This window comes from Perissodus microlepis, chromosome 12, assembly GCF_051167445.1.
Source record: "Perissodus microlepis isolate ML-2025 ecotype Zambia chromosome 12, ASM5116744v1, whole genome shotgun sequence".
Taxonomy (NCBI): domain Eukaryota; kingdom Metazoa; phylum Chordata; class Actinopteri; order Cichliformes; family Cichlidae; genus Perissodus; species Perissodus microlepis.
The window spans coordinates 2,497,248-2,516,423 of NC_140472.1; the positions used below are offsets into that span (position 1 = coordinate 2,497,248).

At 41.5% G+C, this 19,176-nt stretch overlaps 1 protein-coding gene across 1 annotated transcript; it reads left to right on the forward strand.

Annotated features, from left to right (window-relative positions):
• Positions 1-6,191: 6,191 nt before the first annotated feature.
• arrdc1a (arrestin domain containing 1a) lies at positions 6,192-18,655 on the forward strand. Its single transcript, XM_084947019.1, has 8 exons — positions 6,192-6,374; positions 10,569-10,679; positions 10,922-10,972; positions 12,843-12,997; positions 13,508-13,690; positions 15,104-15,280; positions 15,697-16,231; positions 17,301-18,655. The coding sequence occupies exons 1-8, from the start codon at positions 6,257-6,259 to the stop codon at positions 17,336-17,338; spliced, it is 1,368 nt and encodes a 455-aa protein (XP_084803145.1). The 5' UTR covers positions 6,192-6,256; the 3' UTR covers positions 17,339-18,655.
• The last annotated feature ends 521 nt before the right edge of the window (positions 18,656-19,176 follow it).

Here is a 19,176-nt window from a genome sequence, read left to right on the forward strand (position 1 = left end):
TCTGAGCTCAAGAAACAAACTACATTTACTTATTTTGTGCACAACATTGATTCGACATATTATATCAAGCAGCAGCTGCCCACACTAAACTGTGACTATCACCAGATAACATGGGCGTGTTCGCTGAATTAGCAGCAGGTGTTAAACAGCTGACAGGTGAGCTGGATGTACGCAGGTAAACTGAGGGTCTGTCAAGCTGATCACTGGTGTTGTGAGAAGTTTCTTCAGTTCTAAGCCTTAGTCTGATTTACTGAATAAAGGCTACGCAGTTCAGGTACCAAACACAAAGACTACCCCTGAAAATGTTTTGACTGTGCAGCATCCTTTCAAGGGAAATCACTGAACGAAGAACTCTTGCAAGGGCCAGACCTAACGAACACACTGATTGGAGTACTAACAAGGTGTAGGTGGGATCACATTGCCTTGATGTCAGACATAGAAGCTCTGTATCACCAGGTGAGAGTACCTCCAGAGTACAGTGATCTTTTGTGTTTTCCCTGGTGGCCAAATGGGAACTTGAATGAACCTCTGCATGAATACTAAATGATGGTGCACTTGTTTGGGGCAACATCCTCCCCAAGCTGTGCAAACTATGCACTGAAAAAAGCAGCAGAAGACGCTAAAGAAAAAAATGCCACTAGCGGCAGTTAACACTGTTCTGGACAACTTTTATGTAGATGATTGTCTTCTGTCAGTTTCAGATGAAAAGGAGGCATGTACTATGGTCAGGGACACGAGAACACCGTGTTTCTGCTAGTTTTCACTGTTCTTTCAGGTTTGGGTGATCTTTAACAGTCCCAATATTTTTCTGGTTTTGTTTGTACACAAATGCAGGACTCCCAAGGATGTAGGACTCCTAAATTCTATTTCACTGATCAAGCAATGAAGGGCTGCCATGGTTTTTGAAGTTTTGGGAGGCTTTGGGTTTTTCTAACTTTGATTATCTTTGTATCATTGTTCTACATTATCTGCTCGATATATCAAGACAAATTTGCAAAAGTGCTGTGACTTTTTCAGAGATGTCTGTTACCCACCAGCTCGATAGCTGACCGGGAGGTCGAGGCTCACTAGAACCGGCGAGAACACCTGACTCCTGGCACATCGTTTTCTACACACCCCTGCCCCCTTGCCCACCCATTTAAAGTTCAGCTTCACAATTGGATTTTATTTAATATTTAAGTATTACTTGGAGAGCTTTTTTTTTTTGTCTGTTTTGGGTCCAAACCTCTGTCGAGCCTCCACCTCATGAAAGAATGTCTGGAGAGTCTGGAGTCTTTTGCCTCCGCCAAACACACTGCACCACCCCTCCTCTTCAGCAGAGCCACACCTTTGCCACAGGAATGTGAAGTAATTGAAGAAATATTTGCAGCTAAAATTCGATTCATAATAAAACAGTATCCTACATAAATAAAGTTGGGCTTTAAAATAAAATTTAAAAAAAACCTCCAAGCCATTCTCCTTTTCTTTTTTTTTCTCTTTTTTTTTTAAAGGTGCCCAATGAGGCATTCTCATTGCATAGTTCAACTTAAACTAAAACTCCAATGCATTTCAGCATACAGGCCTGCATCAAGGATTTAACTAACACACTATACTAGATTTTTTCTAGTGGTGTTCCACCAACAGGTGTCATGGTCTCCCAGTCCTCCTGTTCCAGTTCACCCATTTCTCTCTTTTGCTCTCTCTCTCTCTCTCTTCTATCAGTATGTATCTCTCTTCACTTGCATACCCACCACGGAGGCCGTGGAGACTGTCAGAAAACGACTACAAGAAGACAGCTCCTTGGAGGACAGGACCAACTTCACACCCGATCAGATTTGCACACTGTTAGACCTCTGCCTCACCACTACATATTTCAAATACAACGAAGGCTTTTACAGACAAAAACATGGCTGTGCCATGGGCTCCCCCGTGTCACCTATTGTAGCCAACCTTTACATGGAGGAAGTGGAAAGGAAGGCTCTTGGCTCTTTCAAAGGAAGAGTACCCAGCCACTGGTACAGATATGTGGACGACACCTGGGTCAAAATCAAGACACAAGAAGTGGAATCCTTCACTGCGCACATTAACGCTGTGGATAAAAACATCAAGTTCACCAGGGAAGACACAAAGGACGACTGTTTGCCTGTCCTGGACTGCGCTGTGCACATTGAAGAGAACGGCAAACTCAACATCGAAGTTTACCGGAAGCCCACACACACGGACCAGTACCTCCTCTTTGACTCCCATCACCCTCTGGAACACAAACTTGGAGTAATTAGGACCCTACACCACCGGGCAGAACATGTTACCTCTAAGCCTGAAGGAAAAAAGAAGGAACACACACATGTAAAGGAAGCACTCAAAACGTGCGGCTATCCTAAATGGGCGTTCTTAAAGTCAGCAAAGAGGCACAGAAAAGAAGACCAGACACCAGCGAGGGAGGATAAGAAGGACAGACGCAACAACATTGTCATCCCCTATGTAGCCGGTGTATCAGAAAAACTTAGGAGAGTTTTCTCCAAGCATGACATCCCGGTGCATTTCAGACCCAGCAACACGCTCAGACAAAAACTGGTTCACCCGAAAGACAAAACGCCAAAACACAGACTTAACAATGTGGTGTATGCTGTACAGTGCAGCGAGGAATGCCCAGACCTCTACATCGGAGAGACCAAACAGCCACTTCACAAGCGCATGGCACAACACAGAAGAGCCACCTCCACAGGACAAGACTCAGCAGTCCATCTGCATCTTAAGGATAAAGGACACTCTTTCGAGGATGCCAATGTTCACATTTTGGACAGAGAGGACAGATGGTTTGAAAGAGGAGTGAAAGAAGCCATCTATGTCCACTGTGAGCGACCATCTTTGAACAGAGGCGGGGGTTTACGACACCAACTCTCTGCCATCTATAATCCAGTTTTGAGATCCCTTCCCAGATGCCTTAACGCCCACTCACATCCTGGGCCATCTGACCTCAGGAATTCACATGATAAGGTGGGGCCAGGTTTCACAATGAACACACCCGAAACTCTGGCTGATTGGGACCCACACCCAGTTTCACACCTTGGCTCAGGCGATTAGAGGATCATCAGGGGGTCCTTTTGTCCCTCTGTGGGGGGATACTCCCACTAGGTTTATATCTGGGACTCTCCACCATTTGACCTTAGAACTGAAGAAGCTTCTCGGATGAGAGGTGAAACGTCTTCAAGTAACTTAAAGAAGTCCAGACGCTTTTCTTTGCAAGCTCCTTTGACTACGATGACCTGGATGACTGAGAACCTTCACAAACATATCAGTATGTGTGTTTTTCAAACTTGTCTGGCACTTTATGCAATGAGAATGATGACCCGATGCGATGTTGTGCCAAAGACATTTTTGCTTTTTACAAGATGAGCTCTATAAATTCTCTATGGGCTCCTTGAGTTTGTATGTTACTTTTATCTGTTTATTCATTCATTTCTACACAAAATGCGTAGGATGACAATGTCTAAGCTGACAGGCAAGACAATAAAAAAATTGAAGATAGGAGAAAATAGTAGAAAATATTAAAAAAAAGGAAAGAGCACTAATACAAAAGCATGATGTATCGCCAACTGCTGTACCTGTAAGAAAAAAACAGAGAAAGAAAGAAAGAAAGAAAAAACATACAGCACCTTCAACAGAAAAATATGAGCACAGGAACACAGATCAACAATCAATTGATAATAAAGGTGGGAAGCCAAGGAAGGATACAGGAGATTCAAGGCATCCACAGTCCCCAAGGGTACTGTGGGGGCCAAGGGCAGGGGCCCAAGGCCCAAACTGGGAGCTGATTCAACAGAAGAGGGCCTGAAAGCTGAAGGCTCTGCCTCCCACACTACTTTTAAATTTTTGGGTGTACTGCCCTGTCCATAAGAGAGGAGTGTCCTCCAAGCTGTGCAGTCACTGGCAGGTGCCGGCGGAGGTCGGGGAGCGACCTCCAGAAGTGGTGTACAGGATCCACGTGCTGGGCCCGAGGGGTATGGTGGTGTTGCATCAGGACAGACTCTCACCGTACCGACCGCTCGCTCAACAGTCGCCAGGGCAGGGGATGCTAGTGGCACCCCATGTTTTGATCTGAGTGACTCTTCCCCTGCCGGTTGAGATCGGCCGGTGCGCCGAATGGCGACACCGGGACATTTGCAGGACTTTGTGTTGGGTAATGGGGTTGTCGGGGATGACTGACCCCTTAGGTGGGGGCTATGTAGCGGGTCAGGGCTGTTTGGGTTTTATTTGGCAGCTGTATTCTGTTGTTTCAGGCGGCAGCGTTATGTTGCCATGGTTACCACGTGACGCGCTCTCTCTGCGACTATGTTTTTCTGTGTGGGGTGAGAGAGCGCTGTTGTGTCGTTGTTGTTGAATGCTAATAAACGGCTGTGCTCCCTGGCTAACTCGGGGGAAGCAAGACCAAACGACACCTCTCTCTCCTCCTTGTCTGAGCAATATGGTTTGGTTAAAGATGTTTTGGTTAAACCTTTTGCCTCTTCACCAGGTAAGTCTACCTGTCTTGTAAGCAGCCCAAAAACAAATATCAGAGGTGAAAAAGACAAGTCTATTAATATCTTTCCCCCCAGTAGGACATGCCCAGAATACCTCACCCAGGACGAACCTAGGAGGCATCCTAGTCAGATGCTCAAACTGCCTCGACTGGCTCTTTTTGATGTGGAGGGCTAGTGGCTCTCTTCTGTGCCCATTTGAATGACTGTACTCTTCATCCTATCACTAAAGGAGAAGTCAGCCAACTGTTGGAGAAAGGTCTCACTAGTTTGTAAACGTTCCCTTTCACTCTTTTTGCAATCCCTCTGTCACAATTTTCCCCAACACTTGTCTCTTGCACTCTCTTCTCTATCTCTGGCAGAATCAGGCTGAGCCTGAGCCATCCGCCACGACTGATTGGGGATGAGGGTTGGGTAATCTGAATACATAATTTCCTTAGGGATTATTAAAGTATTCTGATTCTGATCTGTCTTGCTACCTACTAGATTTCCCTTCTCTGCAGTGCATACTTTTTCCATTTCCAAATTCTCTGCCACCTGGTCCCTAGTCTCTCTACAGATCACAATGTTGTATGCAAGCATCGAAGTCTACAGGGACCGATGCCTAACCTCATCTGTCACCCTATTTTTCACCACTGAAAACAAGAACAGGTTTAGAAACAGTTCCTAATGCAATCCAGCAGCTGTTACTTTGTTCCATTAAGTCATAAGAATGTAATCTGCAAGAGCACTCCCTAATGACATCAGCACATTATACTACATTGCATAAATGTCACTATCTAAAGACAATGTTGGTATCATTGATAATTAATTGTCTTTGACATACTTAACTAACTGTTTTAACATAAGAACAAGGTAAGTATGCAGTAATACAACCTCATGGTTTTATTAATAAGCTTCATCCAAATGCAACTAAGCTCATTTGATATTAACCTGTTATGGAAACCCACCAAACAATAGACCTTCTGGGGATGCAGCTGAGTTACGCTTAATTAAGTAAGAAAAAAAAACAGTCTGGAGAAAATTCAATTCAATTCAATTTTATTTATATAGCGCCAAATCACAACAAAAGTCGCCTCAAGGCGGTTAATTGATGGGTTAATTTTAGTTTGCTCACTGCTAACCTTAATATCACTGAGAATACTTAAATATCTTAAATGTGACAGTTGCCCCTCAGCTGGCTCATGCTTCATTCAGCTGTGTTAATGTAAAAAGTGTCATTTTTAATGACACCACTGAATTTCCAGGAGGAACCGCACCCGAGGGATTAATAAAGTAATCCCTAATTTAACAGTGTTTAAGTGCTCACCACTTGGTCTGATGGTGTATGTGGTGTGTAGATACTCTTCGTCAATTCTGCTTCCCAGTTTCTGGGGGAAAACACTCTGGAATTGCTAATGGTTGTGAGGCGGTCGTTCTCTCAGCCATTAAGTTCTGGGAGTTGATCTACGATAAGAATACAGAGGCTGTGAATGCTGCAGGTAAGTGTAATGGGTTTTTATGCATGTAGATATTTTTAGGCATATGATACTAGGCAAAGAAAATGAAACATTTGGAAAACTTTACTTGTTTTATGCTAAGAGATATGCTAAGAGACAACTTCGTTATTAATACGCCTGAAAAAGCAGTCTTTTATGTAACGTTTGTCCGGTGAACATGACGTCACTAAAAGGGGTGGGGACGAGGAGGTAAAAGTGAGCGCTGTCGTCTGTACGCACAGGTGATTTTCAGTCTTGTTTCGCATTGCGTCGGGTGAGAAAATGGGAAAGCTTCAGGAGTTTAAGATTGCCTTTGAGAAAAACAAAGAAGTGTACAGTCCGGGAGAGTCCATCTCTGGAACCGTGACAGTAAAACTGGGCCAACAGCTGCAGTGCAAAGGTAAGAGCCATCTGCGCTCAGCAGGTGGGAAAACGTCGACCTCGAGAAACGAGGAAGTGAGGTGATTTGGTAACTAGTCGTAATTCCTACACTGTTCCTACACCTCGTTTTAGAAATAACTTCTCCTATTTGAAGATCACTCAGAGGTTGAAAAGCCATCCTGTGGTATTCTGTGTTTGTGGTTCTAAAACTTACATATGATTTTTCATTGGCCGTTTACCGCGGTGTAGCTCTACACACTGATTCAATGGAAAATGTTTAATGAGGCCTAATGGGAAATTTGCTTCTGTGTTTTGTAACACTTGGTTCAATGTTTTATCCCAATTTCCCAAACTATCCAAAACAAAAAAATGACGGTCTTTCATTAAATTACAACAAAATACCTGTATTTTGGACTATGTAAATATTCTGTTTTGATAGTTTATAATTTAACATGATTCCTAGTTCAACTCCTCAGTCCTACTCGGCTTTATAAGCATAGATTTCTTACTGTTTTTATGTTAGGTGTAGTTTAAGTTTAGTTAAAAGTTGAAAGATTAGCTCAGAAAATAAGTTTAATTATACATTATTGCAGCACTGTATTCTATACACCTCACTTTACCTACCCGACATTCATATTCAATCTAAAATGACTAATTAACCTAACATGCTTGGCTTTGGTGAAAACTAACTTGAGGAAACCCACACAGGCATCAGTCCCCAAAGAAAAGCACCAGCCAGGATTTTAACCAGGAACATTTTTGCGAGGCGACTGTACTAAATACTCTATCACTTTGCTGCCTTATTCCAGTTTTGACTCTGTGTCAAGGCCCCCCCTCTCTGAAGGGACCCTCTAAAGTAATGCACTGGGGTTGAACAGTGTCTAATTGGTTCTGTTGTTTTATTTATTTTGTAGTGTTGTATAGTTAGACTGTACATTTTAATCCACTGGAAAACATACTTAAGACTGTCATCAAGAGACCAAAATGAAACTTGAAACAGGAAAAGTGAGTGTCATTGTCCAGATCGCTCTCCAAAGCAACATCTCATCCATCTGAATGCACTTAATCTTTCTTCTTATTTGGGATATTTAACATCTCAAAGGTTCTACTGTGTCAACAAGGACAATAAAAAGTAACACATTTGAATGCAGATTGCAAGGGAAAGGTTTCTTCTACGTCTTTGTAGTTCTCAACCTGCTGAGTGGCTTCTTTGTGTTTTGTTACTTTGAATGCTTGCAAGGCCTCTGGTCTGTTTACATTCCTCTTCAGGTAAAGCTGGTCGGACTGTCAGCTCAAGATCTCTTATGCTACATGCTACAGTTTGACCGTTTAAAATACTAATGGTATATTGAACTATTTTAAGTACTGTGATGAGACCTGCCACTGAAAAATATTAACACTGCAATAAAAATCTTCGTTTCACTCACCACTATTCACTTAAACAGCCAGTTTATTGAAGAACCCACAAACAACTTTTCATATGTTTTGTTCTGTTTTGGGAGTTCTTGAGACTGGTAAAGGTTTTGTTTAATATTCTAAACTTTTTTGGCGCTCTTCATTCTGTTCATGTGATGCCATCATTGTAGCAGTGTGCCCCTGGACAACAAAGAAAAGCTTTCTTCTATTGCTGTTAACTCAAATGTGTTACTGAGAACATTTTGAACATTTTTATGTGACTTAAAATTGGGAATATGACAACATGTATTTGGACCACAGACTGTATTGAAAAGATGGACATTCTTACCTTGATGTCAACCATTTACCTCACCTGGTTCCTGCACCGCTCCACTCACTGTAACAGAGCACGATGTCAGACGTGTGCTCCTAGCAGTGAACCCCAGGAAGGCGGCCGGTCCAGATGGAGTACCTGGCAAGGTACTAAGAGCATGCGCACACCAGCTCACCCTCATCTTCACCAGACTCTTCAACCTCTCACTGGATCAGGCAGCCATCCCATCCTGTCTAAAATCAGCCACAATCATCCCAGTGCCGAAGAAGTCTCCCATCTCCAGCCTGAATGATTACCGCCCTGTGGCCCTCACACCGGTAATCATGAAATGCTTTGAGAGACTAGTCCTTCAGCACATCAAGGATTACCTCCCCCCAGAATTCGACCCCCACCAGTTTGCATACCGTGCAAACAGATCCACAGAAGACGCCATCGCCACAGCCCTCCACGCTGTGCTGAGTCACCTAGAGCAGCGGCAAAGCTACGTCCGAATGCTCTTTGTGGACTACAGCTCAGCCTTTAATACAATCATCCCGGACATCCTCATCACCAAACTGGTCACTCTTGGCCTCCCTCCTCTCACATGTGCCTGGATAAAGGATTTCCTCACAAACCGGCCCCAGACTGTAAGACTCGGCCCTCATCTCTCCTCCACTCGCACACTGAGCACCGGCTCCCCACAGGGCTGTGTGCTGAGCCCCCTCTTGTATTCTCTCTACACCCACGACTGCAGTTCGACCCACAACAACACTCTCATCATCAAGTTTGCTGATGACACCACGGTAGTCGGACTCATCTCGAAGGGAGACGAGGCAGAGTACAGAGAGGAAGTCCTGAAGCTGGCAGCATGGTGTTCAGAAAACAACCTGGCACTGAACACCAAGAAAACCAAAGAGCTCATTGTTGACTTCAGGAGACACAGCACCGACTTGGCCCCCCTCTACATCAACGGGGAGTGTGTGGAGAGGGTCCACACTTTCCGGTTCCTTGGTGTCCTCATCTCTGCTGACATCTCCTGGACAGGAAACATCTCAGCGGTCATCAAGAAGGCCCAACAGCGGCTGCACTTCCTGAGAGTCCTCAGGAAGTACAAGCTGAACTCCAACCTGCTGCTGACCTTCTACCGCTCGTCCATTGAGAGCCTGCTAACCTACTGCATCACGGTATGGTACGGCAGCTGCACCAAAGCAGATAGAGTGAGGCTTCAGAGTGTGGTCAAGACAGCACAAAAGATCATCGGCTGCCCTCTCCCCTCCCTGATGGACATTTATTCCTCCTGCTGCCTCACCAGAGCAGCAAACATTATCAAGGACAGCTCCCACCCTGGCTTCAACATGTTCAGCCTGCTTCCCTCAGGGAAGCGCTACAGGTGCATCAACACAAAAACCCACAGACTAAAAAACAGTTTCTTCCCCAAAGCGATAACCACCCTGAACTCACACATGCACAGATAACACAGCCCCCCCACTTCCCACTTCCTCTATGGACCACCACTGTGCAATACCAATTCTATGTGCAACAACTCAACTGTATATACATAACACTATTTATACCAATTCTATGTGCAATAACTCAACTGTATATACATAACACTATTTATTACATATTACTTACGGCTTGTATATTGTACATTTTTTATATATATATATATATATATATATATATATATATATATATATATATATATATATATATATATATATATATATATATATATAAAAAACACGTGAAATTTAATTGGCATTCAGTAATAGACACCATAGCTCAATTCTACAATTTTAATGACAAAAGCTGAAGCACAAACTTCTTGGTAAGTCATTATTTTAACGAACCATATTACTTGTTAGATCATTTTTTTCAATCGAGATGGTTCTCCAAAGGCACCAACTGCACAAAACTGCTTAAATAAGTAATGATGTATGAACAAAATGGAGCCAAATTTGGCTAACACAAGCTGTAAAGCTGGGGTATTTTTTCTGTTCATAGAATGTAGGACCTGGATTTTATGTAATGGTTACTTTTGTTTCTGTTAATGAAGGATTACATTAAAACGGTAATAAAGCATTCAGACTAGTTGAATAACCTTCAGACTTTGACCAACAGTAGACTGTAGGAACAATACAATGTTGTGGAATATTTGGCTGCCTTTAACACTTTCCTAATCTGGTGCAAGCATTTTATGGTTTTCAGTATAAAGTCAAGCTTTCTTTATACTTTTGACCAGTAATTTGTTTTCGGTCTGTTTGTTACAAAACATTAGCTGGCTTAAGCTATTTCCCAAATCAAATAATGCATCCTAAACTCTCTTGAAGGGAGTTTATTACAGGTCTTTTGCACATATTGATGTTGTATAAATCTGGAGCAATATGCCATTAAACAGATCAATAACACACCCTTGAGGAAAAGACTGATTACGAAAAGTGTTTCCTGCTGTGGCTACTACAAATCGTCTGTAGTTAAACTTGTGTATTTTCTTATCTGCAGCTATCAAAGTGAACTGCAATGGTTTCTGCGGCATCACCAATAAGGTCAATGACACAGCATGGACGATGGAAGAGCAGTACTTCAACAGCACGATCTCAGTGGCAGACAAAGGTGTGCTTCCAAATGCTAATTAAAACCGTGTGCAAATGTCCAGTGTCCACAAAATACTTCCTTGTGAGATGGTTTGTTGTGATAATTGAGACAAATTTGCAAATGGAACTGGTTCATGTGACAATATGTGAAGACTACAACTTCTCATTTTCCACTGCAGCCTTGAGGCATATCTCACTGTTGGGAAACAACTGTTACTGTTCCCATCAAAGGATTTTATTTGTGCTTTGTGTCCCAAATAGGTACCCTGAAAGAGGGAATGCACACATTTCCCTTCAAGTTTCTCATACCAGGTAGGTGAAGTTGATGGGATATTTCTGCATGTGTTTATTTTCCCCTTGCATTTCCCAGTCTGTCAGACATGTTCTGGCATGTTGTGAGGATGGGACTGGTTTTCTTTTCCTCCCAAAATGTTAAAAATATATGTGTGTACACACACACAATATGCATGCTTTTGTTGTCTCGTCAGTTTGCGTCAACAGACGCTCGTCATATTCTGTGATATGATTTACTCTGAGGTGTTTGACGAGGTTAGTGGTTTTGCCACAGCACCTCACTTTCTTGCCACATGTATCTCAAACCGCGTCGCTGCTGCTGCTGCTGCTGCTGCTGCTGCCGCCGCTGCTGCTGCTGCCGCCGCCGCCACTGAGAGATGGTGCCAAAGATTTAGAGTGACCTTATCAGAATTTTGTCCATCACTAGTGATAAGGCAATTGCAACAGTTCTTGTTTTGGGGCCACCACAACAGATAATTTGGCCCTTATAGCCTGCCATCAGTCATCTTTTCTCTGGAACGGGCCAAAATTGCAGAGCGTATACATGGTCTAACTAAGAAGAGACTGGTGTATGCTTTCCACTACCATCCCTGTAATGGTTACTGTGACGTCAGCAGTATACAGTTTGTTCCACTGACTCATAACAATGCAATCTTTGAGAGAACTCCCTGATTACACCATTAATTGTTATGGACTCTTAAGATAACTGTGCATAAAGATGACGACACAGTTGAATAATGAGGAAATATTTTAGTACCACCATTTGAAGACTTGTTAACTTTTTATTCAGTGCCAAAACTGTTGCCTGAAATAAAATACTTGACTTCCTTTCTATACATTGTCTTGATTTGTTTTGTCTGTCACACAATGGAACACAGGCAACAGTGTTTAGTCATTGTGTAGGTGCATGTCTGCAAGATGACATGCAGACAAGACAAGAAGCCTTTTCTGTAGTGTAGCTAGGATCACAGAAACTCAGAACCAGTCAAGCCAGTTTTTGTGAATCTGATATGAATCATTCAGCTTGTTTGCTTTCACTCCTAGAGTGCTGGCAGGTGCCTAGGAAGTTTTTGTTTGTTTGTTTCTGTATTTGTCAAGATTTGGAAGGTTAATAAAGAGAAGAGCTCTATACTTTATAAATTAATACCATAGTTCTTTTGGGAAAAGGTGTCAAAACTCAGCAGCAATTTTGGAATTAATCTGAATGGATTATAGCTTTAAATTCAGTTCAGCGGCTGGGACATAAAAACTCCCTGGATTGTGTCAGTCAAATCCAGTGAAAGCTATTTCAAATGTTTGGTGCCCCAAAATAGGTAGTTTTTTCCCTGCAAGTTATGCTACTACCAATATTACTGTTCATGCGCACAGTATCAGAACTATATACAGCTTCATTAAAGGACTAGAGTTAGTGTTGACAGAAACCATGTCTTATACTACTTTATGTTATAGACAAACAGAAAGCGGAGTTGGTTACATTTTTACAATGTTTTAAAGCACAGCTGTACATGTAGGTTAATTAAACACAGCACAAAGTACAATTACTTTGTTTTGAGGTATCTGTATTTTACTTGAGTATTTATTCTCACAATGTTTTCTTTTGGTCCCTACATTCTTCAACAAAAGTCTTTATAGTCTTCATGTTCAATAAGTGTGTTACTTGAGGGTTAACACATTTTAGAGGAGTTACTCAAACATCCCTTCCAGACATTAAAAAGATTTAAATCTAAAATGACAGATCACTAATATTGTGGCCGCTTGAGGAAAAAATATCCCTACTCTTGGGTACTCTTCACTCTTTCTGCAAAAACTGTAACTCTTTTAAAAACAACAACTGTAGTTCACACTACTGTATAGCTACAAACTAACACAGTTTACTTCTTCCCCGCAGCCACTGCTCCAACGTCTTTTGAAGGCAACTATGGAAGGATCATTTACAGAGTGAGGGCTTTTATTGACACACCACGATTTTCCAAGGACTACACCACAGAGAAAGCTTTCTTCCTGCTAAGCCTTCTGAACCTGAATGGAGTGCCAGATATATGGGTGAGACATTATAGCTGTATGTCTGTATTCAGTCCCTGAATGGTTGGTCCTAAACATTGAGTTAATTACTCTTCAGAGTTCAAACACACAACAGCCAAGTTTTTTTTTGATTTGGAGCTTGGACCAACCCTAACACTTTGCTGTTTATCAGAAATAGTTCAAATTAATCCACAAACTTTTGATTTTTGGATAACTGGACAAAGAACACAAGAGAACATGCACATCTTCCTCATCCCATGGGGCAGGTGCAGAGCTGAAAACAATGGGACAAGGAGGAGGTAGAGTCTGATGAAGAGCAGGTGTGCAGTTGAAATGTCAACTAAATGCAATAAATGGGGAATCTAGAGTTCTGCATTTGTGTGAACCGTTAATTCTAATCCTTTGAATAACTAGACAAGAAACAGTTTGAGTGTTATTTGCTTTGTTTTGTACTTATTGGCATTTAGATTCACCAAATTAATTTAAAGTCAATTATACTATTCAAAGTGTCTTTTGCCATGACCCATATAGGGAACCTGCTCATCTGCAGTGACTCAGCAGTTCACCTACATGTTGATGAAAACTGGCACAATAGTCTTGAGGGCTCAGACGCACATGAAGGGTTACACACCAGGAGAGATCATTCAGGTGACCACCAACATCCACAACCAATCTGGGAAGAACACCGGCAACATGGCAGCCAGTCTGATGCAGGTTAGAACTTTATATCTCCTTAACTCTGGTTATCTTCTGGTATTAGTTTTCTCACTTTTAGTGTTATGTTTTTACATTTACAATCCATGTTTTAAACTTATTTTCTGTATCTTCTAAATATGATGGCTGCGTTGATAAACCCAACAGAAGACCAAACTTGAGTTTCACACTATCCGGTCGTTAAGTGATGACGTGACGAATCCTACTTCCGGGCTTAAAGTAGTCTGCGTTTAATATGGCTTTTGTGTTGTTAACATGTTTAATGTTTTGTATTTTCTTTTATTTAATCTCAAAAAGCTCCTAAAACAGTCAGTGATCACTGTTGACCTCCCTCGGCTTTTATTACCGCTAATCATTTATTTAAGCTCAGTATTTAAAACCTTAGGATGTAACTACAGTCCAGCCCATGCAGCAGTATATGAATGACTAACCTCGTATTGTGGATGGATTATCTCAGTTGTTCTCCTGGCTGAAGTTTGGTCCTTTTACAGCATCCTGCCATGTGATTACATTTGTTCCTGACCACCGAGAACACTCACGTTAACTTTTATCGAGTGGAAAAAAAGTTAGCTTGTTTATATTATGCTAACATAGCTGTGTCGCTAGCGGTTACGTAGCACATCATTATATACCAGCTAGCCAAACTTCAGTAACCCTACAAACGTCACTGCTGTTTAGTTTTCTGTCTTCATTTATGTTGGAAGTGATAACAGAGCTGTACGTTTTAATTTGTTTCCAAAACCCTGCAGTCAGGACGTGCTATATTGTATTTAGATGGAAGTTAGCGAGCTAACTTCCTGCTAACTTCTAACTCCGTTAAATGTCATAAATTCCGTTTTCATGGATGCCTGGATGTTAAACTCAATTGTTACACCTGGTAGAGCAGAACGCTGATCATTTTATTAAAGATGAAAGACTTTAGACAGTTTTTCAACTCTCAGTAATGCCATAGTGATCGTTTGATATATGGACCTGCAGCGGAGTTTAGGCCCAGACACAGCTAGTGACGTCAGACTTAACGACCGGATAGGAATAACAGTTTCTAAATTTACTATCGCTAGCTACTAGCAGTCCTGCTCGCATTTAGCAGGACTAGCCCTTCTGGCATTTTCTTCTATAAGTTAATTGAATGTCAAAAGTATTTGTTAATCTGTCTTTGCATGCATATGAACTTAACTGACATACCATTCTTAATGAATAGGGTTCTAATATGATGTTGGCCTAGGCTTTGTAGCTATTACAGCTTCAATTCTTCTGGGAAGGCTTTCCACAATGTTTAAAAGTGTACTTATGAGAATTTTGACCATTCTTCCAGAAGCCTATTTGTGAGATCATACGCTGACTTTGGGCTGTATTTTGCAGTCACTACACACTGATCACAGTTTCTGATTATCCATAGTCGTATGTTTTCAGAGAATAACCTATGAGACGAAGAAGCCGACCCATGATGTGAGAACAATAGCGGAGGTGGAGGGAGGCGTGGTGAAAGCTGGCAAGGAGGTGGAGTGGAAGGAGCAGATCATTGTTCCTCCCCTGCCTCAGTCCTCCCTCGCTGGCTGTGAGCTTATAAAGATCGAATATTATGTCAAAGTAGGTTCATATTCCTTCCCTGATACATACTCAGTATTGTTTTGCTTCCTGTCTGAAATATTATGAGTCGTATGTGCAATACTGTAAGCATGAGGATAGCTGCAAGAACCTATATTATTTATGTGTACACACACACACACACGTACACACACACACACACACACACAGTTTAAATGATGATCCCAATGTTTAGCCAAGGTTTTGAATAATCAGGTCAGTGACAAGCAATTCCTAGTAATCCCTAAGAGCCAAGAGCTCCCATAGTCTAAAAAATGTGATTTTTGTGCTGATTTAAGCTTTTGACCAACTGACAAAGCAGATTTACATCCACTAATATTGACAAAGAATGAAAATCAGAGTCTATTCCACCAACCGACATTCTTTTTTTTTTTTTTTTTGTTCTGCTGATGAACCAGGTGTGTCTGAAGTCTCCTGATGTCATGCTGACACTACCCATCCACATTGGGAACGTCTCATTAGACAAAAAACAACGGCCTTCCAAAAAAGCATCTGCTCCTTCCACTGGGGATACGCCAGCCTCTGACTCAACACTAGACGCATCCATTTCTGCCTCCTCGCCCACCTTGCCCCCTCGTCCAGCCCCAAAACCTGCTCCTCGTCTTGCCCCTCGCTCTAGGGGATCCTCCCGCAATTCCCCCAGCGCTCCTCCAGCTGAGTACCACCCAGGAGCCGAGGGAGGGGCCTTGATGAATGAGGACTTCCAAAACAAGCGGCAGTCTCAACTGGTGTCACCCAATGCATTTAGTTATGCACCAGGCCTCTTTTTTCCTCAAAACCAGCAGCCAGTCGGACCAGCTGCATCACCCAACGGGCCTGAATTTAGTGGGTCCACAGGGACCACAAGTCTTTACCCCTCTTTGAATGGTACCACTTCAGTGGCAACACCACAGATCCTGCCTCCAGACTACAGCACTTCAGATTATCCAAAAGGTCAGTTGCCACACAATCTACCACTGTTGCTCTAGAAATCAGTAGACTCTACTTTTTAAAAACTTCAGCGATGGTTCAAGCCTCATCGCTGAGTAATTACTCACAGTATCGACTGCAACAACTTTAATGAACCCTTAGTTACTCCTAGAAGTTCCTTTAGTAATGGTTCCTGTAGCTGCTTATTAGACTTTGGACTTGATTTAACAGTCCTAGGCCATGCAACACTAATGGTTAAGGCAGGACTCTGACATCCAGTTTTGATTTCTTCTCCTATATCAGCATTGATGTGGAGGTTTCAATAGCAACGCTTATCTTTTGGGAGAATACTACAGTGGCTACCTGTGCCGTCATGGCAAGCATAAATAGATGGCTGTATGATGATTTTACCAGCAACCGCTCTGGATATTCTGGGGCCTTCAAAACCTCTTGCTGCAATTTTGAATTTATTGTTCCCTTAATGATTGAAAGACTGTGTAGCAAAGCAGCCCAAACCATGACGATCCCTCCACCATGCTTCATATTATGTCATAGTCTGTAGGAATGTTTTGTACCTTTGTGCAGTATGGCAGCTAGTTTAAAATCTCAATCTGCATGGAATTCTTTGGAACCCCAACTTAGTTCAGTAAAAGTTTCTGGTGTGATACAGTCACTGCAAGGTGTTAGTGGTGTTGCTCAGCAATCCCATGGGTGTGGCTCTTTGCAGAATCAATGCAGCTCTTCCCCACAGCAGTACTCTTAAGGAAATTAATAGAAGGAGATTGATTGGCTCTACAAATTCACATATAGGAAAGTCCAGTTGCGAGATAAAGTCTAGTTACCCAACTAGCTTCATGCTGTGAAAATAGGTGCAGTAATTTGATCCATCAGGAGAACCACAGCTACTAATGTGGTCCAAACAAGAGTGTATTCTGATTGAACAAAGTCAACTGGAATACAAGGACCTAGCTCGTACTGCTTGTTTTGTGGCAATATATAAAGTGTGGTATTTAACAGTGTTTAAATATTAACCAGTTGGTTTGATTGTGTGTGTGTGTGTGTGTGTGTGTGTGTGTGTGTGTGTGTGTTTCAGAGGCTCCTCCTTCTTACAATGCGAGCTGCAACACATGAGATGGACAAAGAAGAAGAAACCAGGAACGACTAACAATTAACTGATATTCAACAAAATGTTGAGGTGAAGTTCATGTGTAATGTTGCCGCATTTCTAATATAAGAGCCCTGCCATTTTAAAAAGTTTAAAAAAAGACATTCACAATACACATGAAACCTAGTGTATCCTGGTGTAATGAGGGGATTTTTACTTTACGCTTTTAGAAATCATTTTTTTGATAAAGTGATCAAAAGTGGCTGCCCGGTGAACAAGTGTCAAAGGAGGAATCCTTTCTGCAGCAAGTCACCAGTCCTTTAAAAACCAGATTTGATATGCTTTTAGCACATTGAATGAAAGGAGAGAGAAGCTACATTTTACTTGGTTGTACACTATTTAGTTTTAAATTGTGGGTTATTAAAAATACCTTAAATAGCATCTGTGATGTCATGTTAGTTTTTTATAATATAATATAATATGATATAATATAATAATTGAAAACAAGTCCAGAATTTAATTATTTTGATGTCATTCCAAATTTAAACTGTAGGATTTGAAATGAAATAGATGTCGCCTTTATTTTCTTGAAATGCTTTGTTCAGAAAGTGTTTTGTTTTTGTTTTAATATGCTTTTAATCAGTTTGCAGATTTGTGATGGTGTTAAACGAGCACTGTTCCTTTTGTAAGCTGTCTACATGTAGCTCTGTGAGGGCATGATAGGGTGGAGTTTAGCCAGATCTCCATCTGTTAAGGCATTTACTTTCATGTCTTGTGCTGTAGGACATAAAAGTAAATGACCAGTGGGGTTGTGTATTCCTTCTTTTTCACTACTGCATGTATGTCACCTACATTATATGTTGGTTCTGTATGTGCCTTTTAGTTGTTCCACGATAAGGCAGGTGTGACCTTATGCTATATTTGGGCCTTCATAATGAATAACACTTGAGATTTGTCTTCATATTTCTTTGTTGAATCACTTGAGCATGCTGAAAGCCCATTTATTTATTGTTCCAACTACTGTTTGGATTCTAATAAACCTGTGAAACCCATAAACTGTACTTAAGACTCATTAAGCATTTTTTTAAGACCCATTTTAAAGAAATGCAGTTACACCAACCGGTCATTTTCACCCACCACTTGCTAACTTGCCTATATTCCTGCTAAAAGCCTGACAGAGTCCATCTGTTTGTTTTTTGCCTAAGTGCAGTGTAGAGTTTGAGGCAGAACGAGTCCCATTGCTTTTTGTTTTTGTTATCACTGGCTGCCAAAAACCTGGAGTTTCATGTGCCACTGAAGGTTTTTGGAAACACTTTGTAAAGGTTTTTTTTGTTGCATGATTCTTAATATACAGTGGTGTGGAAAAAGTGTTTGTCCCCTTACTGATATTTTTATGTATGTTTGTCACATTTGCATATTTCAGATCATTAAACACATTTAGTTTAGTTTCACTTTAGCTCAGTGGGTGAGCAGGTGACCAGGTCTGACCCAAGGCCAAAATAAATAAATAAATAAATCGAAATAACACAAGTGAACCCAAAATGCAGTTTTCAAATGAATGTAATTAACATTAAGGGGGAAAAATCGAAACCAACATGGCCCTGTGGGCCCCCTAAACTGCAATAACTGGCAATGAGTCTTTTACAGTTCTGTGGAGGAATTTTGGCCACTCCAGTCTTCATTTAGTTTTTGTTGAGCCATTCAGAGGTGGACTTGCTGATGTGTTTTGGATCATTGTTCTGCTGTAAAAAACAAAGTGTGGGTCAGCTTGAGGTTACGAACCAGTTGTTTTTCTTTGTTATCTTTGTCTAATATTTACATTTGTTTAATGATCTTAAATGTGGCAAACAAGAAAATCAGGAAG

Excerpts from the sequence above, each read along its gene's own strand:
- arrdc1a (XM_084947019.1), top strand. The coding sequence starts at position 6,257 with ATGGGAAAGCTTCAGGAGTTTAAGATTGCCTTTGAGAAAAACAAAGAA. Across the intron at positions 10,680-10,921 it reads GATCTCAGTGGCAGACAAAG|GTACCCTGAAAGAGGGAATG; the intron begins GTGTGCTTCCAA and ends TGTCCCAAATAG. Across the intron at positions 15,281-15,696 it reads AGATCGAATATTATGTCAAA|GTGTGTCTGAAGTCTCCTGA; the intron begins GTAGGTTCATAT and ends CTGATGAACCAG.